At 32.0% G+C, this 21,702-nt stretch overlaps 1 protein-coding gene across 1 annotated transcript in view; it reads left to right on the top strand.

Annotated features, from left to right (window-relative positions):
- The window catches only part of ptprt (protein tyrosine phosphatase receptor type T), a 535,469-nt gene that overhangs the window by 278,179 nt on the left and 235,588 nt on the right, over positions 1-21,702 (top strand). The window contains exon 8 of the mRNA XM_056460746.1: positions 10,497-10,793. Coding sequence (XP_056316721.1) covers positions 10,497-10,793 — 297 coding nt within the window. The remainder of the gene's footprint in view (positions 1-10,496; positions 10,794-21,702) is intronic.

Below are 21,702 nucleotides of genomic sequence, written 5' to 3'. Positions count from 1 at the left end.
ATAACCATTTTGTTGTGGACATGTCATGGTCAGAAGCAGCTTTACAGACAATAATAGAAAGCACAGATAAAAAAAATTACTAACAATTTGGAAACACTACAAATCATGAAAGAAGAATTCAACATGTCTCATTTGCATATTTGATACATAAGACGTGAAATGCATACCTATAAATGCATTACTTCTTTACTAAAAGGAAATAGACCTATAAACTACTGTTTATTGCAATAAGTAAATTGAACTTGCAATATTGTCAAAAATACAGAACTTTCTATTCTTATACATGTATGTAAAAAGTCCTAAATACATGCAAGGTTTAACTAACACTTGTGATCGGTTCATGAGATCAGCCAGATGAGCGAGTACCGATTGAGTCATTAACTGTGATTATCGGCCGATACCAATCTACGGCCGATCAAGTGGAGTATCTCTTATTTATAATCAGAAAATATAGTTCTTAAACTGTTATGATACACGACGACTGTTTTCTGTGTCAAATGCTCAGGTTTATTAAAATATAGGTATATTGTTAAAATGATTGCAATTTAAAGTTTTATAGTTCGATGTTTTAAAGTGTAATTTATTTCAGCGACTTAATGCTGAATTTTCAGCATCACTCACAGCATCTATCTATGGCAAATCTATCTATGGATATCAAGCAATAGAAATTGCAAGTATAGACTGTGGCGTGTTTGGCTCAGCTGGTTGTTGGAGGTTATTGTGCACTACAGGATAAAGTACAACAACAGCAAACACACTAAGAGACGAACAGACAGAGAGGATATTCCTTTTGATCTGTCACATCTCCCTCTCTGTCTCTCTCTCTCTCTCTCTCTCAATTCAATTCATTTCAATTCAATTAAATTCAATTAAATTCAATTCAATTCAATTCAATTCAATAGTTGCTTTATTGGCATGACAAATGTTACACTTTCTGTGCACGTCTTCCACTGGAATGTCTTCCACTTTCACTTTTCTCCCTCAAGATCATCAATGCAAAATCTCAACGTCTTCAAACCAAATGTATTTTGCTGCATTTGAAACTCTTGCTGATGTTGCCAACTGCTTCCGCTCTAAGGAACTGTTCACTCAAAAATGATGAAATCACCCTTGTGTCATTCATACATTTATTTCCTTCTTTCTTTCGTAGAACACAAAAGAGTGATTAAACTATGCCAAAATGATAGTTTTGTGTGAACTATCCCTTTAAATCCTTTTCTGTCTCCTCTTTTATTATGTGCAACACAGCACTTTGTCGAAGCATCCTTCCCAGTATCCTCATGAAAATTGAGTTTCCTCTTTATACAACCTCCTCCAAAAAGGTGTAACTTTGCCACACAATGACACTTGACCCATCAGCATGCCCTTGGCTAAAATACAGTGCAGTACAGTATAGCAGAACATTGCAGTGTTTGAGTGTTTTCCAAATTCAATGCGATGAAGAAGGTGAAAGCTGCTTATGCTGAAGCAGAATGAACAGTTGAATTCAGAATTATTAGCCCTCTTGAGTTATTAGCCCCCCTGTATATTTTTGTCCTCAATTTCTGTTTAATGGAGAGAAGATTTTTTCAACACATTTCTAAACATAATAGTTTTAAGAACTCATTTCTAATAACTGCTTTATTTTATCTTTGCCATGATGACAGTACATAATATTTGACTAGATATTTTTTAGGATACTAGTATTCAGCTTTGAGTGACATTTAAAGGCTTAACTAGGTTATAAAGATGGTTTGTTCTGTAGACAGTTGAAAATAAATATTGCTTAATGGAGCTAATAATATTGACCATAAAATGGTTCTAAAGAAATTAAAAACTGCTTTTATTCTAGCCAAAATAAAAACAAATAAGATTTCAGGAAATACTGTGAATGTAACGTTGAATGTTGGGGTACTGTTGAGGATCCAAGTGCAGCATCTTTATTAACAAGAGTAGTCAGGCAGGCAATAGTCACAAGCAGGAGCAAACGGTAACATAAAAGGCAATCCAAAAGAGCAGTCATGTCACAGGCGAAGAGATCAGTACAAGCGGCTAACAGCATAAATCAATAAACAAAACGAGGGTCAGGAAACACTGCATGGAAAAACAAGACAAGGAAATGCTTCGTAATGCTGCAGGTTAACAAGACTAAGCAAAGTGTAAGTGAGTCGGATGCATATATAGTCCTGGAAATCAGTTAATCATGAGCTTCCAGCTGTGTAATCAGTAATCAGAGGAATCAGGAACTGGTGTGTGTGAGGTGCATGATAGTATTTGTAGTCCAGTTCAGTGACAGTAGTGTATTTCTCCAGCGATCTGCAAGCATGACAGTAAAAATACCCTTGCTCTGTTAAACATCATTCGGGAAATATCTGAAAAAGAAAAAAAAAAATTACAGGAGGGCTAAAAATTTTGACTTTAACTGTATGAGAAACTTCAATATAATGTCAGTTGTTCTCAGTGATTTTGACTACTACAGCTATAAGATATTTTTTGGATGCAATTGCAACTAAATGTGAATGTGGAGTCCCAGCATGATTCTCAAATTCTCGCTTCATGCTGCGAGTACAACAATTGCACTTTTATACACGTCACCTAATTAAAGGGAGAAGTTTTAAAAGTTACATCCAGAGTTAAATGCTAAGTATTGTTTACCGCAGCAACAAAAAAGAGAGACAGTAATTAAAAAACACTCTGGAGAGAAACGACCCAACATCTGTTCCAAGTGTTAATCTAATTGATTTGAGTCTTGTCACCACATGGGGCAACTCAAGTCTTCGGGAGACTTTGGGTATCAAATACTATAAATGAATTAAGAGCACACGATGCAAAATTCCTGTCCACATCCAATATTCTTTAATATGTGCTGTGCTGTGTTATGTGCTGTGAAGACTTTTTATTTATTTTAATTTTTTTACAGTGACTATAGCTTTATGATCAGCTTTTTTATGTTTTAAAGGGCCACTGTGCAGCCCTTAATAATTTAATTTAATTTAATTTAATTTAATTTAATTTATACTGTGGTTTTGTCATTTGTACAAAAGTGCAAATAATTTCTATTTAATATTATTATAATTAATTTAATTTAATTTATTTATTTATTTATTTATTTATTTATGTATGTATGTATGTATGTATGTATGTATGTATGTATGTATGTATGTATGTATGTATGTATGTATGTATGTATGTATGTATGTATGTATGTATGTATTTATTTATTTATTTATTTATTTATTTATTTATTATTTTATTTTATTTTATTTTATTTTATTTACATTCATTCATTGCCCTTCGACTTTATTTATCAAGAGTCACCTGATAAATTGTCCTTCGACTTAGTCCTTTATTGATCAGGGGTCACCTTAGCGGTTAACTGCCAACTATTGCAGCATATGTTTTATGCAGCAGATGCCCTTCTGGGACTAACCCAATACTGGGAATTATTTAATTTTATTTTATTTTATTTTATTTTATTTTATTTTATTTTATTTTATTTTATTTTATTTTATTTTATTTTATTTTATTTTATTTTATTTTATTTTATTTAAAAAAATGTATTTTATTTATTTTTATTTTATTTTTATTATTTTTTCATTTTATATTATTTTGTTTTATTTTATTTTATTTTAATAGATTTTAAAAACATCAAATAATAAGTAATTGCAGTTATTTAATTTAATATTTAACATTTTGTTATTGTTTTTTTGTTTTTTATAAAAAAATAAATTTTATTTTAATAAATTTATACTGTTTCAATTTTACTTATTAAAAATATACTTATTTACTTAATTCACACATTTAAAAATTATCTATTTATTTGTTATTTGTACAATGTAAACCTTTGCAGTCCATTTCATTATTATTTTTTTCTGAGGTGGTTATATTACAGTTTTATTTATTTAGTTCATTTCGCTTTATATCAAGGCATCAGTCAGGACGCACAGCAGACAGCTAGGTGTTGGAGCAAGACATATATCCAGTGTTTTGTGTCCATCTACACTTTCTTTTAACCTTTGATGTTTTTTTCTCTCTTCGATTGGATGGAGATGTTTTTGAAGGTTGGTCGCGTTTTCATGGTAGTGCCACTTTTACCTACAAATGACCATTGCATGGAAGGTCAGTGAGTTTTGAAAGCAAAGTGCGGAAGTATCTGAACATATTCTCTGAGGAACAGACTCTTTAGGACTTTAATAATGGATTGGTCTGCCTGCTGGTTTTTATTGTTTTCTTTTATTGTTTTCTCCCATCTCATATATTCACACAAAATCTTTGGCTAGTGACTTTTCTTTTCTTTTCTGTTTTTTTCTGTTCTTTTCTTTTCAGTTATTTTATTTTATACGATGGTTTTCTCATTTGTACAAAAGTACAAGTAATTTATATTTAATATTTATTATATTTATTTTTAATTTAATTTAATTTAATTTAATTTAATTTAATTTAATTTAATTTAATTTAATTTAATTTAATTTAATTTAATTTAATTTAATTTAATTTTTTTCTTTTCGGCTTAGTCCCTTTATTAATCTGGGGTTGCCACAGCGGAATGAACCGCCAACTTATCCAGCATATGGTTTACGCAGCGGATGCATAAAACATAGCTGCAACCCATCCCTTGAAAACATCCAAACATACTCATTCACACACATACACTACAGACAATTTAGCCCACCCAATTCACCTATAGCGCATGTCTTTAGACTTGTGGGGGAAACCGGAGTACCCGGAGGAAACTCACGCGAACACGGGGAGAACATGCAAACTCCACACAGAAACGCCAACTGACCCAGCTGAGGCTCAAACCAGCAATCTTCTTGCTAAGAGGCGTACGTGCTACCTACTGCGCCACCGTGCAGCCCTTTGATTTATTTTAATTTCATTTTTTACTATGGTTTTGTCATTTGTACAAAAGTGCAATTAAATTAAATTAAATTAAATTAAATTAAATTAAATTAAATTAAATTAAATTAAATTAAATTAAATTAAATTAAATTAAATTAAATTAAATTAAATTAAATTAAATTAAATTATTAAATTAAAATTCTAATTTAATTTAATTTAATTTATACTGTGCTTTTCTCATTTAGTGCAAATATTTTATGTTTAATATTTTGTTTAATATATTAATTTAATTTATTTAAAATTTTTATTTTATTTTATTTTATTTTATTTTATTTTATTTTATTTTATTTTATTTTATTTTATTTTATTTTATTTTATTTTATTTTATTTTATTTTATTTTATTTTATTTTATTTTATTTTATTTTATTTTATTTTACACTGTTGTTTTCCCATTGGCTCTGTGTGCCAAATGGGCAAGAACATGCTTTCTTTGCAAAAGTACAAATATTTTATATTTAATATTTATTAAATAATTGATTTTTATTTATTTAATTTAATTTAATTTTAATTTCCTATTGTTGTTTTCCCATTTTCTCTATACCCCAGATAAACATTAACATGCTTTCTTTACAAAAAAGTGCCATCTATCAACCTAAAACGGGTCATCATGTCATTTTTTTTAGTGTGTCAATGCTGATATTTAGAAAGCAGAATAATAGTCAGTCGATATATGACACCATTGCATTACCCCGAACGAGATACACTTTGCTTTATTTCATTTTTCACTGTTGTTGTTCATTCCCTCCCTCAGTTTTTCCCTCATCTGAATATCTCAGTTTAAAAACCTCCGCAGCTGGGTACGGTGGACACCTATTGATATGTTTATTGCTTGCAGTTTCCGTGAGAGCGCGAGAGGGATGGTGGAGGTGATAAATGTTGCGGGGCGTTTGGGTCTGAAGAGATCGCGCCAAAGCAGCACAGCGGCAGTACTGAAGATTGATTTCTCTTATGCAATTCTCCCCAACGTCTGCGATTAATGGCCCTCTACGCTTGCCATCCATCAGCATTTCCCCTTGCTAAACTCATCCAGCCTCCAAAAGCCCACCTATGGCACCGCAGCGTACCCCGCGGCCGTGCATTAGCGTGTGGCTAATGCTTTCACATATTCACCTTTTTCTGTCAGATTAATGATGATACTGTTACCCCCGCACCTGTCCACCAGGCAAATCCCCTATAACACCTTCCCTCGACAGGGGGCTGCATGTTGGACACAGACCCTCGCTGACTGAAAGCCAAAACACTGGACATATGTCTCTGCATTTAGAGCTACTCTAGTGAGGCTTAGCCATGCAGGATTTACTCAAATCTGCTTAGATGACACCTTTAGATAAGAGCCAGTTCTGATTAAATATAGATGAGCTGTAATCTGGCTTTCTGGAACAGAGGATTGGGTCTTTAGTTGTTATTTTTCTCTAATTCACTCACCTATGATTAAGTAGAATACTCGAGGAACAGTTCAATTACAGTATTCAATGGCAAACAATGTCATTTTAATAGGAGACATGTTTGGTCTCACTTTATGCTAGGTGTCCTTAAATAATATGTACTTACACTGAAATTAATCATTGGTTACAGTGTACTTGATGTGTAAATACATGTTGTACATTACATATTTATGATTGATTAAATACCTGCATCTAATTACACCTGTAATTAATAACATTTGTAATTACACCGCTGACCATTCCTTAGACATTAACCCACCCTTAAACCTACTCAGGCCACCAAACTTGCAATACATTATGTACAAAGTAAGTGCATACATTGAGTATGTTAAGTAAAATCTAAAGAATGTGAAAAAGCCGGTGTTTACTCTTGGACATCCGTGGCATTTAGTAAAGTGCAGATTTCATCGTACTGTACCTCACATGGATCGAATTTTAATATTTAGATATTACATGCCCATGAGCAAAATCTTTAGATAACATTCATTTTAGATATTTAACGATCTAATAATGTTGTCTGTGGTTAATACAGCACAACACAACACAACACAACCCTGGATGGTAAAGTAACGCCTATTTCTGTTTCTTCAAGCAGAGTAGTGGAGAGTCTTTACCTTTTTCTCCACCAGGACATGCAAGCATTTTTGATGATTTTCACCTAAATAATATTTATATTGAATGCCACTTAATATTTTCTGCTATGAATATATGAGCATATTATATATCAAAATTAAGAACCAAGCCCTTTTTTTTAAGTTACAAAACCTTCATTATTAAACAATGTTATCACCCCTTGAATGCAACTAGATATTTTAGGCACACACAAAAAAAAAAAAAAACAGCATTTTTGTTGCAAAGTCTGCAGTTTTGTTTAATTTTTTTGCATTTTCAAGATAATATAAAGTCATCTTCATCCCAATGAGATTCACATTGGTCAAAACATCTCTCAGTCTCAGTCCATAAACCCCCTCTGTTCAGCTAAACATGATAGTTTTAATAACTCATTTCTAATAACTGATTTATTTTATCTTTGCCATGATGACAGTAAATAATATTTGACTAGATATTTTTCAAGACACTTCTATACAGCTTAAAGTGACATTCAAAAGCTTAACTAGGTTAATTAGGTTAACTAGGCAGGTTAGGGTAATTAGGCAAGTTATTGTATAATGATGGTTTGTTCTGTAGACTATCAAAAATATATAGCTTAAATGAGCTAATAATATTGTCCTTAAAATGGTTTTTTAAAAAATTAAAACTGCTTTTATTCTAGCTGAAATAAAACAAATAAGACTTTCTCCAGAAGAAAAAATATTATCCTCTGCTCTGTTAAACATCATTTGGGAAATATTTAAAAAAGAAAAAAAATTCAAAGGGGGGCTAAAAATTCTGACTTCAACTGTAACGTGTATGTATATATACAGTATATAGTAAGTATGTATATATATACAAGTCATCTTTACATAGTTTCTTTGTTGATGAGATATGACAGGAAAAGAGTTAATATACTTACCCATCCTTAACAGTCTCATGAAATAAAAATAAAGATGTTAGATGTTAGTATCAGTATATATTAGTTAAGCAAAGCTAGTGTGCTCCAAAACAGTGACAAAATTCACATTTAGAAGATGTAAATCTGACATAAACAAAGCTTGCAGTTTTTCACTTTCGCCAAAATGAATGAATGTTTTTTTTACATCACCGCATGCTTTAGTTTCTCATCAAATCTTCTGACCAATCAATTGCTCTCAAGAATCTGACATGGTTTGCCCCCTTCGAGAGGCTTCTCATTTGCTTTTTCTTGGATGTTCTTAAGCTTAATTACACCCATTTGAGGTTACTTCAAATGTCAAATGAAAAAAGCCCTTTCAAAGCACTTCATTGGACCTTTAAATCGACCAAACAAACATGATTGGCGATTAATAATTAGTTTGATGTGCTTCTTCTCCAACACAATGCATTGGAATAAGCGATGCTTCAGACTTTGTAAATCTGAGACTCCCTTGTGAGCCCATAAAGCTGGAAATCGCTGATGTCTGTCCCGGACATGACACAGTTCTCACAATGCTCAAATTGCTCTGCATCCAAGAACTCTCTGAACTTTGAGAATGAAAGCACCCTAAGAGAACTGCCATGATGTAAACTCTCTTAAGATGCCAAAACTCTCATTGACACGCGGCTCCCTCAAGATTCATCCAAGGCCAGAGTCACAAACCAGCCGCCTGCCTCTTTTATGCTGTTCTTCTAATCTGGAGGAATTAGTGGGAGAGATTTTGCCCAACAACCCCACTGGAGCCACTGGCGACTTTCTGATACTGTTTGTTTCACTACACGATATTGTTCTAGGATCTCATATGCATCAGAGGATAGTTGTTAGGCTTAGTTTGTGTGTTTGTTTAATAGAAAATTATTGCCATTTTGAGTATTTCAGAAGGTGTGGACTGCAAGGATTTTCTGAGGTCCTTGACTACATTTAGAGATCAAGTTATTATTTTGTAATGCCAACATTATGTTATGAGTGATAATACATTCTACTGTGAGACAGTCATAATTCAAGGTTATTTTTGACTCCCACGTGACAATGACTCTAAGATTAGACAGTATCAATAATGACAACAAAGACTACTTAACAAATAGTGCTGAAATAGACATGAAATCATGAAATGTACATTATAAGGACAGTATAGAAATGTTTGACTGTAAAATGCAGCAATTGAGAAATCAAAGACCCATTTGGTAATATTAAATGAAAAAAAGTAAACAAATATGATAGGATCATATTTGAATCAAATATGATCCAAGTATGTATGGAGAAGGAAAGGAACTGCTCATGATCCTAAGCGAACCACCTCATCAGTGAATCATGGTGGTGGTAGTGTCATGGCATGGGCATGTATGTCTGCCAATGGAACTGGTTCTCTTGTATTTATTGAAGATGTGACTGCTGACAAAATCAGCAGGATGAATTCTGAACTGTTGCAGGCCACATTATCTGCTTATATTCAGCCAAATGCTTCAGAACTAATTGGACAGCTCTTCACAGTGCAGATGGACAATGAAATACCAAAGCATACTGCAAAAGCAAATAAAGAGTTTTTGAAGGGGAAGAAGTGGAATGTTATGCAGTGGCCAAGTCAATCACCTGAACTGAATCTGATTGAGCATGCATTTCACTTACTGAAGACAAAACTTCAGGAAAATGCCCCAAGAACAAGTAGGCACTGGAGACAGTTCTAGTAGAGGCCTGGCAGAACATGGAACCTAGCGTCTGGTGATGTCTATGTGTTCCAGACTTCAGGCTGTAATTGACTGCAAATGATTTGCAACCAAGTATTATAAAGTGAAAGTGTTATTTATGATTTACTTTTGGTCCCTTAACAAGTGGGAGGCACATGCGCAAATTGTTGTCATTCCTACAGTGTTCATCTGATTTGGATGTAAATATCCTCAAATTAAAGGTGACACATCTTGTTCATTTAATTTCAAATCCACTGTGTTGGTTTTTAGAGCCCAAAGAATTCGGACTTTGATTGTGTTTTTTTATCAAACAAATGCTTACGTTTGAAATATATGCATTAAATAGATCAAAAGGGACAGGAATGATCAAATATTTTCATGATTTATTAAAATGTATAAAGCAACTGATAATAACAATACATGTTATTTAAGCACCAATTCTGCCAATTGGAACAAGTGGCATAATACATAAATGGAAATAATAATAATAATAATAATAATAATAATAATAATAATAATAATAATAATAATAATAATAATAATAATAATAATAATCAAAATAATGATAATAACAATAATAACAATAACAGCAATAATAATAATAATCATCATCAAAATAATGGTAACATCAATAACAGCATTAATAATAATAATAATGATTATTATAATAATGATAATAATAATAGTAATAATAATAACAATAATAATAATAATAATAATAATAACCATAATAATTATAATAAAAAACACTGTAAACATTCAAAATCTATTGTAATCTATCTATCTGCCAAGTCTGTTGGTAAAGTTTGAGCCATATGATACATATCGCTTTTAATAATCGTTTTAATAGCCAGCTTATTTTCCCCTCACTAATGTCAAGTTGACCAAAACTGATCTCAGATCTCCCCTTTTATGTCTGATTGTCCCTACAGATCCAGTCAATGGGCCACAGAACGTGAATGTGGTGGACATCCGTGCACGACAGCTCACCCTGCAGTGGGAGACGTTCGGATACGCTGTGACCCGCTGCCACAGTTTCAACCTGACCGTTCAGTACCAGTATGTGTTCAACCAGCAGGTGTATGCTACAGAGGACCTCATCCCGACCTCTTCTCATTACACGCTGAGGGGACTGAGGCCGTTTGTGACCGTCAGGCTCCGACTGGTGCTCGCAAACCCCGAGGGCAGCAAGGAGAGCGAGGAGATCGTCAAACAGACCGAGGAAGACGGTGAGTGGGATTAAGAAAGATGGGATAGATTCTGTGGGGATTTATATGGAAGAGCTTTCTGAATACAAAAGAAACAGTTTATTGTGATATTTTATTTTAAAAATCAAAATTCTCAAACTCAGAATAATGACTTTTTTAACTCACAATTCAGAATTTTTATCTCACAATTCTGATTTTAAAGCACTCAATTTTTACTTTATATCTCAGAATTGTATCTCAGACTTTTTATCTTAGAACTGCCTAATGTAAAGTCAGAATTCCGACCTTATAACTCAGAATAGCAACATTTTATCTCCAAGTTCTGACTTTTTTTCTCGCATTTGAGATTTTAAAGTACACAATTTTGACTTTAATTCTCAGAATTTTTACTTTATAACTCAGAATTGTTACTTTATATCTCACAATTCTGACTTTATATCTTGAATTGTGACTTTTTATCTCAAATGTTTACTTTATTACTCGGATTTGTTTCTTTATATTTTAGAATTTTGACTTTATATCTTGGAATTATGACTATATCAGATGTCTGCCTTTATGTCACGCTATTTCGACTTTATTTCTCAGAATTCTGACTTTATAACTCAGAATACTGACTTCATAGCTCAGAATTCTGACTTTATATCTTAGAATTATGACTGTATATCAGAATTCTGCCTTTATATCAGACTATTTTGACTTTATTTCTCAAAATTCTGACGTTTAACTCTGAATAGGGATTTTTTTATATCCAAATTCTGACTTTATAACTCAGAGTTGTGACTTTACATCTCGGAATTATGACTTTATATCAGAATTCTGCCTTCATATCATGCAATTTTAACATTATGGATGAGAATTTTGACTTTATAACTCAGAATTATGACTTGATATCTCATAATACTGACTTTATATCTTGGAATTGTGACTTGATATCATAATTATGACTTTATAACTCAGAATTGTGACTTTAAATCTTGGAATTATGACTTTATATCAGAATTCTGCCTTCATATGATGCAATTTTAACATTATTGATGAGCATTTTGACTTTATAACTCAGAATTATGATTTGATATCTCATATTACTGACTTTATATCTTGGAATTGTGACTTTATATCATAATTATGACTTTATAACTCAAAAATTCAACTTTATATCTATGTGAATTCTGACTTTATATCTCAGAACTGCGTAATTTAAAGTCTGAATTCTGACTTATTTGTTTTATTTCGGCTAGAATAAAAGCAGTTTTTAATTAAAAAAAAAAACATTTTAGGGACAAAATTATTAGCCCCTCTGAGCTAAACCATCATTATATTATATTGCCCAATTACTCTATCCTGCCTAGTTAACCTAATTAACCTAGTTAAGCCTTAGAATGTTACTTTAAGCTGTATAGAAATGTCTTGAAAAATATCTAGTCAAATATTATTTACTGTCATCATGACAAAGATAAAAGAAATCAGTTATTAGAACTATTATGTTCTATATTATTATGAACTACTACTATTATGAACTATTATATTAACTAATATGAGCTAAATTTACAGCTTTACAAAAGAATAATAAAAAAATTATCTCTTGATTTAACACATTTGGTTTCATTTCAAGTGCACTAATGCATGCTTGCACTGGTTATTATAATATATAATAAGTAAGACCTGAGTGAAAATTACCATGACTACTTAACAACAGCTAAATGTTCGTGTAATGTTGATTTAAGTGGAAATTATTTTATGTAGTAAAAAGAAAGAGACCATGGAGTGCTATGAGAGACATGAAAGCAAACACAGCAAGCAGAATATCGATTGCTTGGCTCAACAATTATGCAGTTTACTGGTCATTATACAAAAATAAATAAATAAATAAAGATTATTGACTGTGATTAAAAAATTCCAGAGAGCCATGTTAACCATTTTTGTTTATGTACTTTAACATTTTATTTTCTCTGTACACAGAAACCGAGCAAACTTTCAAAACAGCTATATTTAAAATGAAATAGCATTTTTCATTTTTTTTTAAGCCTCAAAAATCAGTCCAAGGTACTCGAAAAATGTGGAAAATATATTAAAAAGCCTTTATTGACATAGCTATTCCTTAAAACTATGCCTACACGTTTCGGCAAACAAAGGCGGAATACCCATGTCAATAAAGGCTTTTTTTCTCACATTTTCGAGTCCTTGGACTGTTTTTTGCTGTTTATTCTGATGAATCCCTTGCTCATAGAGCACCGACACATTATTTAAGGTACCCCCGAGCACTTTTTGTTCGATTTTGGACTGTTTAAGCCCTAAATTGACCAGACAAGAAGCATAATATCGGTTTTATTAATACACTAATCGTCTTCATCTCATTGATACCTTGAAGGTTGTGTGTGGAACACTTATAATGGAGGTTTATACGGGAAGTAAAACAGCTATTATAAGCCGGAACGTCCTTTCATTGCCAGTATTCTGTGTCAGAAGCTCTTTTGTTATACTATATTATTGGTGGCTGTTGCTAATTGGTTTCACAACATTACATAGCCCTTTTTTTGGATCTCAAACAGTTGAATGATTCTGGCCTATTATCTAAATTATCCAATGTTCTGATGAATGACTCTTACCTCTGGTTCTTAAGCGTTGAAGGGCCTTTGGTTTTGTTTTTTAAGTCTCTGTCTTGAAGTGGTCATGTGCTTTTTTGTTTGTTTAGCTGAATGCAATCCTGAAGCTTTTCACAGCCTGCGGAGGGAAATTCAGTGATCTTTGAGGAAAATGCTATTCAGTTATGGTCATTTACTTTTGTGCTTTAGTCAAAAATGGAACGATTTAGATTTCCCCAAAATGGTTTAAAAGCAAACTCGGTTCTTTGTTTTATTTTTTTTATAGCATATGTCTTTCCGTCATTCAACATTAGAACATATAATAGGAACAATTAAGTTCTTTTTTTAGCATTGATTTAAGACGCCTAAAAATAAACGAAAGCTAAAGAAGCGCTTTATTCAGGGATGTAATTTTCTAATTCGTGGAGCAGAGTAGTTATTCCTTCCAGGGTTGTTTAAATGATTATATAGAGGAAACATATGTTAATTGTGTAATTATCACCGTATAGTTAATGATTTCAGACTTTTTTTAGAGCACAGATTTTTACTGATAATATCAGTAATGTAGCATACACATGCATTTGACTACTAACAGTTTAGATTTAATGAGTGATGATATGGAGCTTTATACATGTTGCTGTTTAAGTAATTTAAACTGTAAAAAAAAATATATCATGTCAAAATCTTAATCTTTAATTAAGTGGATTGAACAAAGAACAATTAAAAATTGTGTTGGTTCCACTAATAATAAATAAGTAGTTTGAATGAGCAGCGAATGTATTTTTTTAGTAAATGCTTTTATGTTACTTGAACTTCAGTCTTCAACTAATGCTTTTAAATTATACAAAGTTTAACTTAATATTTTAGTCTGTTAATTTGTATAAGTTGAGATGATGTGAACATTTTATTGGATTTAACAAAGCTGCAAGAATTGCTTTTTGCAGTGAATATGTCATTTTAGTTGCAACAACATTTTTTTTAATGTTTTTTTACAAAACAAAGCATGCTAAATTCAAGTAAATTGCCTGCTTTAATGTTTCAATTTTCTTTAGTGGAAATAAAATGCCAGAAGTAATTGTAAAATGATTTTTACCATTAAAAGAATTACCTTTCGACATACTCAATTTGACCTGTACGTCATTAAATTATAGAAAATTATAAGACAATTTTTATTACCTTTTGATTTATTAAAGATGTCTTGTTGGATTAAAATAGGGTTTTTTTGAGGGATAATGGAAAAAATATTGTAAAAGACAATTAGTATTTTAGGGCAGCACTGTGGTCTATTTTAACTTGTTTTCAAGGGATCCTTGTTTTAAATATGGCTGACATTTATTTTATTTTATTTTATTTGTATTTATTTATTAATGTTAAAAACTGCTATTAATATATTTTGTGAAAACTATATTTTTTTCTGGCTGTTTTGAAATCGAAAACAACAGCTTTCATAAGCAATATGTTGTTGTTGTTGTTGTTGTTGTTGTTGTTGTTGTTGTTGTTGAACCAATTTAATACATGCCTACTGAAATTATATAATATATTATTTGAGTGAAGTGTCTCAGTTTACATGTATCTAGATATTGAATTGTTAGTGATTTCCTGTGCAGTATTTTATAAAAAATACAGTAAATGCTGATTTTCAGCAGTTTGTTGTTCGGAAGGCAGTAACTAATGTGGTCATTTTGTGCATTGTATGTTTGAGTACAACATAATTCTTAATTTTTTTACTGATTTTTTTTATTATTAATTAGATCTTTTCTAGTCAAAATAGTTCAAAGAACTAAAAAAATCTAAAAGAAGCATTTTTAGACAAGTAAATTTCTAGTCTTGTTTTCAGAAATAAAAATCAAAATGAAGTACAGTAAGTTTTTCCTAAAAACAAGCTAAATAATCTGCCAGTGTGTTTAGCAAAATGATCTTGTTTTCACTTTAAAATAAGAATATTTTGCTTACCCGGTTGGCAGATGATTTAGCATGTTTTAAAGAAAAAAACACTTCATTTTGACTCATTATTTCTTAAAACAAGACATATTTGCTACTTATCTAGAAAATGCTTCTTGATTTTTAGTTATTTGTATTAGAAACAAGACATAAACTCAAAGTAAGAAAAGCATTTTTAACTACAATGTTTAAGTACATCTCATGCATATTACGTTGTTGTTTAGTAATGGTGAAACTAAAATGATTGTTGCAGAACTCATAAATGTTATGAACATTATCTCAGAAGAATTTCATGTTTTAATAAAAAAATCAGATCTCAGCAGTCTAACTCTCACTAGAAAGTGTTTTGCAAGTGTTTGCATTGATTTATTAGATGCCTTGCTGGATTAAAATTAGGGTGTTTTAAAGGATAATAGAAAAAATATTAAATAAAGCACCATGATCTTTAAATAAGCTATTTTAATATGCCATCAAGTGATTCTTGTTTTAAATATGGCTGACATTTATTTATTTATTTATTTATTTATTTATTTATTTATTTATTTATTTATTTATTTATTTATTCATTCATTCATTTATTTATTTATTTATTTATTTATTTATTTGTTTATTTATTTATTTATTTATTTATTATAATTTTTTTAAATAAAAATTATTCTAATTATCTTATTATGTTGAAAACTGCTATAGAAATATTTGTGTGTAGACCATATTTTTATCTGGGTTCTTTTGAAATGGAAAACAACAGCTTTTATTAATATGTTTTTTGTTGACCAATTTAATACATGCTTACTGAAATCATATTATATATTATCTGATTGAAGTGTCTCAATTTATCTGTATCTAGTTATTGAATTATTAGTGATTTCCTGTAGAGTATTTTTTCCCTTTTTATATACTGTAAATGTTGATTTTCAGCAATTTTGCTGTTTGAAAGGCAGCGAAAAACGTGGCACTTTGTGGATTGTGTTTTTGAGTACAACATAATTTTTTACATTTTTTTTACTGAAAAATAAAATGTATTAATTCGATTTTTTGGATTTGTTTATAGTTAAAAAAAAACCCATCTTAAATAAATAAACATTTTAGACAAATAAAAATTATAGTCTTGTTTTCACTTTGAAAAAAGAATATTTTGCTTAAGCCATTAACAGATTATTTGGCATGTTTTAAAGAAAAACTCACTTAATTTTGACTCATTATTTTTGAAAAGAAATATTTGCTACTTGTCTAAAAAATGCTTCCTGGTTTTTAGTTATTTGTACTAAAAACAAGACAAAAACTCTTAAGTTAGAAAAGCATTTTGGCAGTCTGCACTTTCTAAATGACTCAATATTTAACTAAAACTCATGTGCATATTAAATTGTTCATTAATGGTGAAACTAACCATGATTATTGCAGAAATCTTTTATGAACATTATCTCAGAAGGATTTCATGGTTTAATAATGCATCCTCTCAGATCTCAGCAGTTGTAACGCTCACAGTGAAAGTGTTTGCATTTCTACATATGAGATTGTCAGTATTGTGCATTTGAGAATCGCTAGAAGTCAGATCCGTTCAGGGAAGTAAATAGACACACAGAATTGCTGGACCATAGTCTCGCTCTTCCCGAAGAAAAGCAGCACATATGAAACAAAGATGATGAAAGCCATCTTCCTTTAATCCATCCGTTCCATTGATGTGTTGCAGTTAAAAGCAAATCTCAGCATAGAGCACGCTAAAGCTTTACAGTCTATGAAAAGACACCGTGTTTTCTCCAGCGTCTGCGAGCGGCACTTAATTCGTAAATATCCTAGAGGGAAGCACTCAGACTCCATTTACAATTAATTCCTCTCGCCTTGTTTTTTAAATGCTGAGCAATAAAAAATAAAGCCCATTGTCAGGCCTTAGATTATTAGATTATAGCATATAATTCAATTCTTTCCCTTTTTTATTTTCATGTTTTTGATGAGCCTGGTTTTTGATATGTATAGAACTCTGTTGGTTATTCAGTATGTGCTCTTGTCTGATGTTTTTCCTTTTTTTTATGTTTCTTTTGCATATGAAAACCTGTAATTGCTGTCCTTTGTGTTAGCAAATTGACAGACAGCTGCAACATATCAATAGTGGAGCAGTTTGGTCTCTCTGTGTAACCTTATATGGTGATAATTGCAGGAGGGAGAAATTAACATGAGGAGCGCAGGCAGTTTTTTTTACCTTATTAGGTCAACAACAACAACAAACCTCGTACATACTGAAACCTGCTCGCCAGAAAGAAGCATAAACAGGAACAGTGCATTCGGAAACAACTACGAAACACATTGAAACTTAAAGTACACATGAAATCAAAACTAACCATATTGATTTTGTTAGCTCACGTTGCTAGTTTTGGGGTGAACAATTCATCCGTGCATGTCATTAAGAAAAATCTAATTGTTTGCCCTTGTAATCTAAAATTAAAGTCTGAACCTGTTTTTATCAGTTGAATTCTCAGATTACGCCTGTCTGAGGTATTGGGCGTGGCTAACATACTTAAACCCGCCCCTTCAAGTCTGTCAGTTTTGTCAACAAAACAGAAATGGTGAGAAGGAGGTGTCTGTTAGGTTGTAATAACTCTCCCCAATTCCTTTTCCCAAACTTTCTGAATGAAATACCTACTTTACTACATCCAATCAGCTTGCAGTAGAAAAAAAAACAAGCCACGCCCACTGTTTCCTCATTTATTGTTTTGTTTCTCTAGGACAGGGGTCACCAATCTCGGTCCTGGAGGGCCGGTGTCCCTCCAGGGTTTAGCTCCAACTTGCCTCAAAACACCTGCCTGGGTGTTTCAGGTATACCTAGTAAGACCTGGATTAGCTTGTTCAGGTGTGTTTGATTAGAGTTGGAGCTAAAATCTGCAGGACACCGGCCCTCCAGGAACAAGTTTGGTGACCCCTGCTCTAGGAACTGTCACAATCAGGGTTGGGGGAGTTACTTAAAAAGTCATAGAATACAAGTTACTACTGTAAAATTGTAATTTGACTACTAATTACTTCATGTAAAAAGCAATCAGATTACTTATTACTTTACTTTGAAGTTACTTTTAAAACATATAAAACATAAATAAATATAAAAAATAAATAAATAGCAGCTTTTTCAATAATTTAATATTCAGTGAAAAACATTATAATGGGTTTAACACAGCAGCTTGACAAATTCAAAAGATTTCAAGAGATCATTTTAAGTTTTGGGCAAACTATTTTGTCATTTTCACCTGTTCCAAACTTGTTTGTCTTTTTTGTTTTGTTTTGTTTTGTTCTTTTGAACCCAAAAGAAGACATTTTTAAGAGAAAACTGGATGCTTGTAACTATTTGACATTCATTGTAGGAAAAACACATAGCTCACTATGTCTGGGGTTGTGGAGACAAATTGTAAACGCTCAAATGTTGAATCAGTAAAATCTTGAATACGTTAGTGTGCCACGCTCCTTGCACACTGTGTGCGCATCCCTCCCAATAAAGTAAGTGTGCGCAAGACACGCCTCTATTGGAAATAATGAACTTGCCCATGAAAAAGAAGTGTTATGTGAACAGCCAGCCTGATCTCACGAGAAAATGTAAGTATTTTATGTTTTGTCAGTTTAGTGGCTAATTCAGAGTTCAGTCGTATGAACTTGTTTGATTTCAAAAAGGCGTGGCACCTAACCCCACCCCTAAACCCAACCGTCATTGAGGGATGAGCAAATCGTACTAAATTGTACATGTCAGATTGTATGAATAGCCACTAAATCAAAAAGTTACGCACTGCAGTGAGATTGTGTTGGAACAGCCCTATAAGCAGCAACTCTTTCTTCAGATTTTTAGAAGTTACCTTCACTCCCGATCCTGCACAAAAATCTAGTTTAGCCTGTTTAGGCTGTTTTTCGGCACCGGTGCCCTCCTTGGCGACGAGTATTGTCATAGAACGCTTTCTGTTCAAGTGCTGAACAAGTTGCTAGTTGAATTACAAGCAGTCGAAAGTTCTTTGGAGACTGGACATAGACTGCAGACTTGTTTTTACACTCAATGAAGTCAAAGTAATGTCTGCGTGTCTACTTGAAGAAGCTAGCACTCTCATCGACAGCTATTTCACAGCAATTTCCAGCCATTTAAAAGTGAAAGCGAATTTAAAAGGGCACGCTCATTAATTGACAATGCAGCTGAAAACGTGATTTTAAAATCTAAATTTATAAAGTAAGTAACTCAATTACACTGACTTCAAACTTAAAATGTAATTCATTACATTACTGCATTCTCCAAAAATGGAATTAGAATACATTACACCCAAATCTGGTCAACACACTCTGGTCAAAATTCGCAGCTTCCGGTTCATGTAGACTTTAAAGAGAGAAAGAGAAAAGTGTTTCTTTCTACTTAAACTTAATGAAACATCACTCATAGTCTCCATGAGAAGCTAGCTAATCAGCTGGATTAATATGTAAAGCAGCGTTTCACCCACATGCATGTTTAATATGGTGGAAAAGATAGTGGACGGAGGATTGGATCTAATTATTGTTCATTGTAACTGATTTAATATGCTTGTTGGCGAGTGCCCAATCAAGCTATTTGAGGAATTGTTGAAAATATCATTTCCCTGGCCTCACTTTGCTGAATAATATCTGACATCAAGCACCTCAGCGAGAGAGCAGTTTTCACCTTTTCTTTGATTAGCTCAATTCTTTTCCCATTGAAGAGTAAATGCCACTGACTGTTAAGGCTTTTAATAGTGATTAAGGGCAAATAATTCAACCTTGGAGCCTTTTGAACTATTAATGAGCACACAATGGAAATGATCAGTTAGAATGTTTTTCCAGCATAAGCGAGATTTATGTTCTGTGTGGAGTTTGCATGTTCTCCCCGTATTGGCGTGGGTTTCCTCCGGGTGCTCCGGTTTCCATCACAAGCCCAAAGACATGTGGTATAGGTGAATTGAATAAGCTAAATTGTCCGTAGTGTATGTGTGTGAATGAGTGTGTATGGATGTTTCCCACTGATGGGTTGCAGCTGGAAGGGCATCCGCTGCGCTAAATGTGCTGGATAAGTTGACAGTTCATTCCGCTGTGGCGACCCCATTGTAATGAAGGGACTAAGTCAAAAAGAAATGAATGAATCGATCAATCTTATAGATCCTATAAGTTTTCAGGATTTGTACTGCTCACAATCAAAGTGCTTGTATTTTAATATTAGATTAAAACATCTTAAAAAATGTTCTTAAATCCCACTTGAAAACAAAAGGAGACAGAACCTTCTCAGTGTATACTCCAGAACTTTGGCCTCATTACCTTAAAAAAATAGAGCTTCATCTACATTAAACATTTTATAAAAATCGGTCAAAACCTACGTCTTTTTTTTGGCCTATTGATAAAAATGTGTCTTTTATTTTAATTAAATAAATAATTTATTTTTAGGTCTCATTGACTATACAGATTTTTCACATTTATTTTTAGTTTTTAAATTTCATTGTAGCATATATTGTCCTGACTCTCTAAATGTTTATAATTTTTTCTATGTTTGTGACGCACTTTGGTCAACATTCTTTAATTATAAAAATAAAGTTGACCTTGACCTTGATTATCTTGATTTTAAGGACTAAATGACTTTTCAGCTTTTAATAATGATTAAGCACACCGTAAGCACACAAAACATTCAAGTATGAGCGGAAAAAATATATTTAGTCTAAATGTGTTTTCATTTTTGATTTACGCTCATCTTTTGGTCCACGACCTCGATGTTTTATTATTCTGCGCTTAGTTCTCGATTTTCCACGTTATAATTTTAGACCATGATGTCAGTATTTTGATTTACGCCAAGGTTATAATAGTTAACAGCGTGTAGCCCCTTTAAGCTAAATTTTTTTTCCGATAGTCTACAAAACAAACCATCGTTATACAATAACTTGCCTAATCACCCTAACCTGCCTAGTTAAGCCTTTAAATGTCACTTTAAGCTGTATAGAAGTGTCTTGAAAAATATCTGGTCAAATATTAATTACTGTCATCATGGCAAAGATAAAATAAATCAGTTATTATAAATGAGTTATTAAAACTATTATGTTTAGAAATGTGTTAAAAAAATCTGCTCTCCATTAAACAGAAATTGGTGAAAAAAATAAACAGGGGGCTAATAATTCAGGGGGTTAATAATTCTGACTTTAACTGTAAATGTGAATCTGTTCTTTGCTTTCATTTTATTTAGGGATGAAACATTTATGAAATATATAATAATAATAATAATAACAATATAAATATATATAAATTTGAAATATATATATATAAGTGGTGGGATTCCCTTCCTTTCTATTACAGGCACCTATGCTATATTCAAAACAGTCAGTTCATAACATTGCGTGGCTGTCAGATGCACAAAGACGCTGTTTCCCAAATGGATTCTGTACACGCACCTTAAAGCA

The sequence above is a fragment of the Danio aesculapii genome, chromosome 6 (genome assembly GCF_903798145.1).
Source record: "Danio aesculapii chromosome 6, fDanAes4.1, whole genome shotgun sequence".
In the NCBI taxonomy this organism is placed as follows: Eukaryota; Metazoa; Chordata; class Actinopteri; order Cypriniformes; family Danionidae; genus Danio; species Danio aesculapii.
This window is presented reverse-complemented; position numbering and strand designations above follow the sequence as displayed.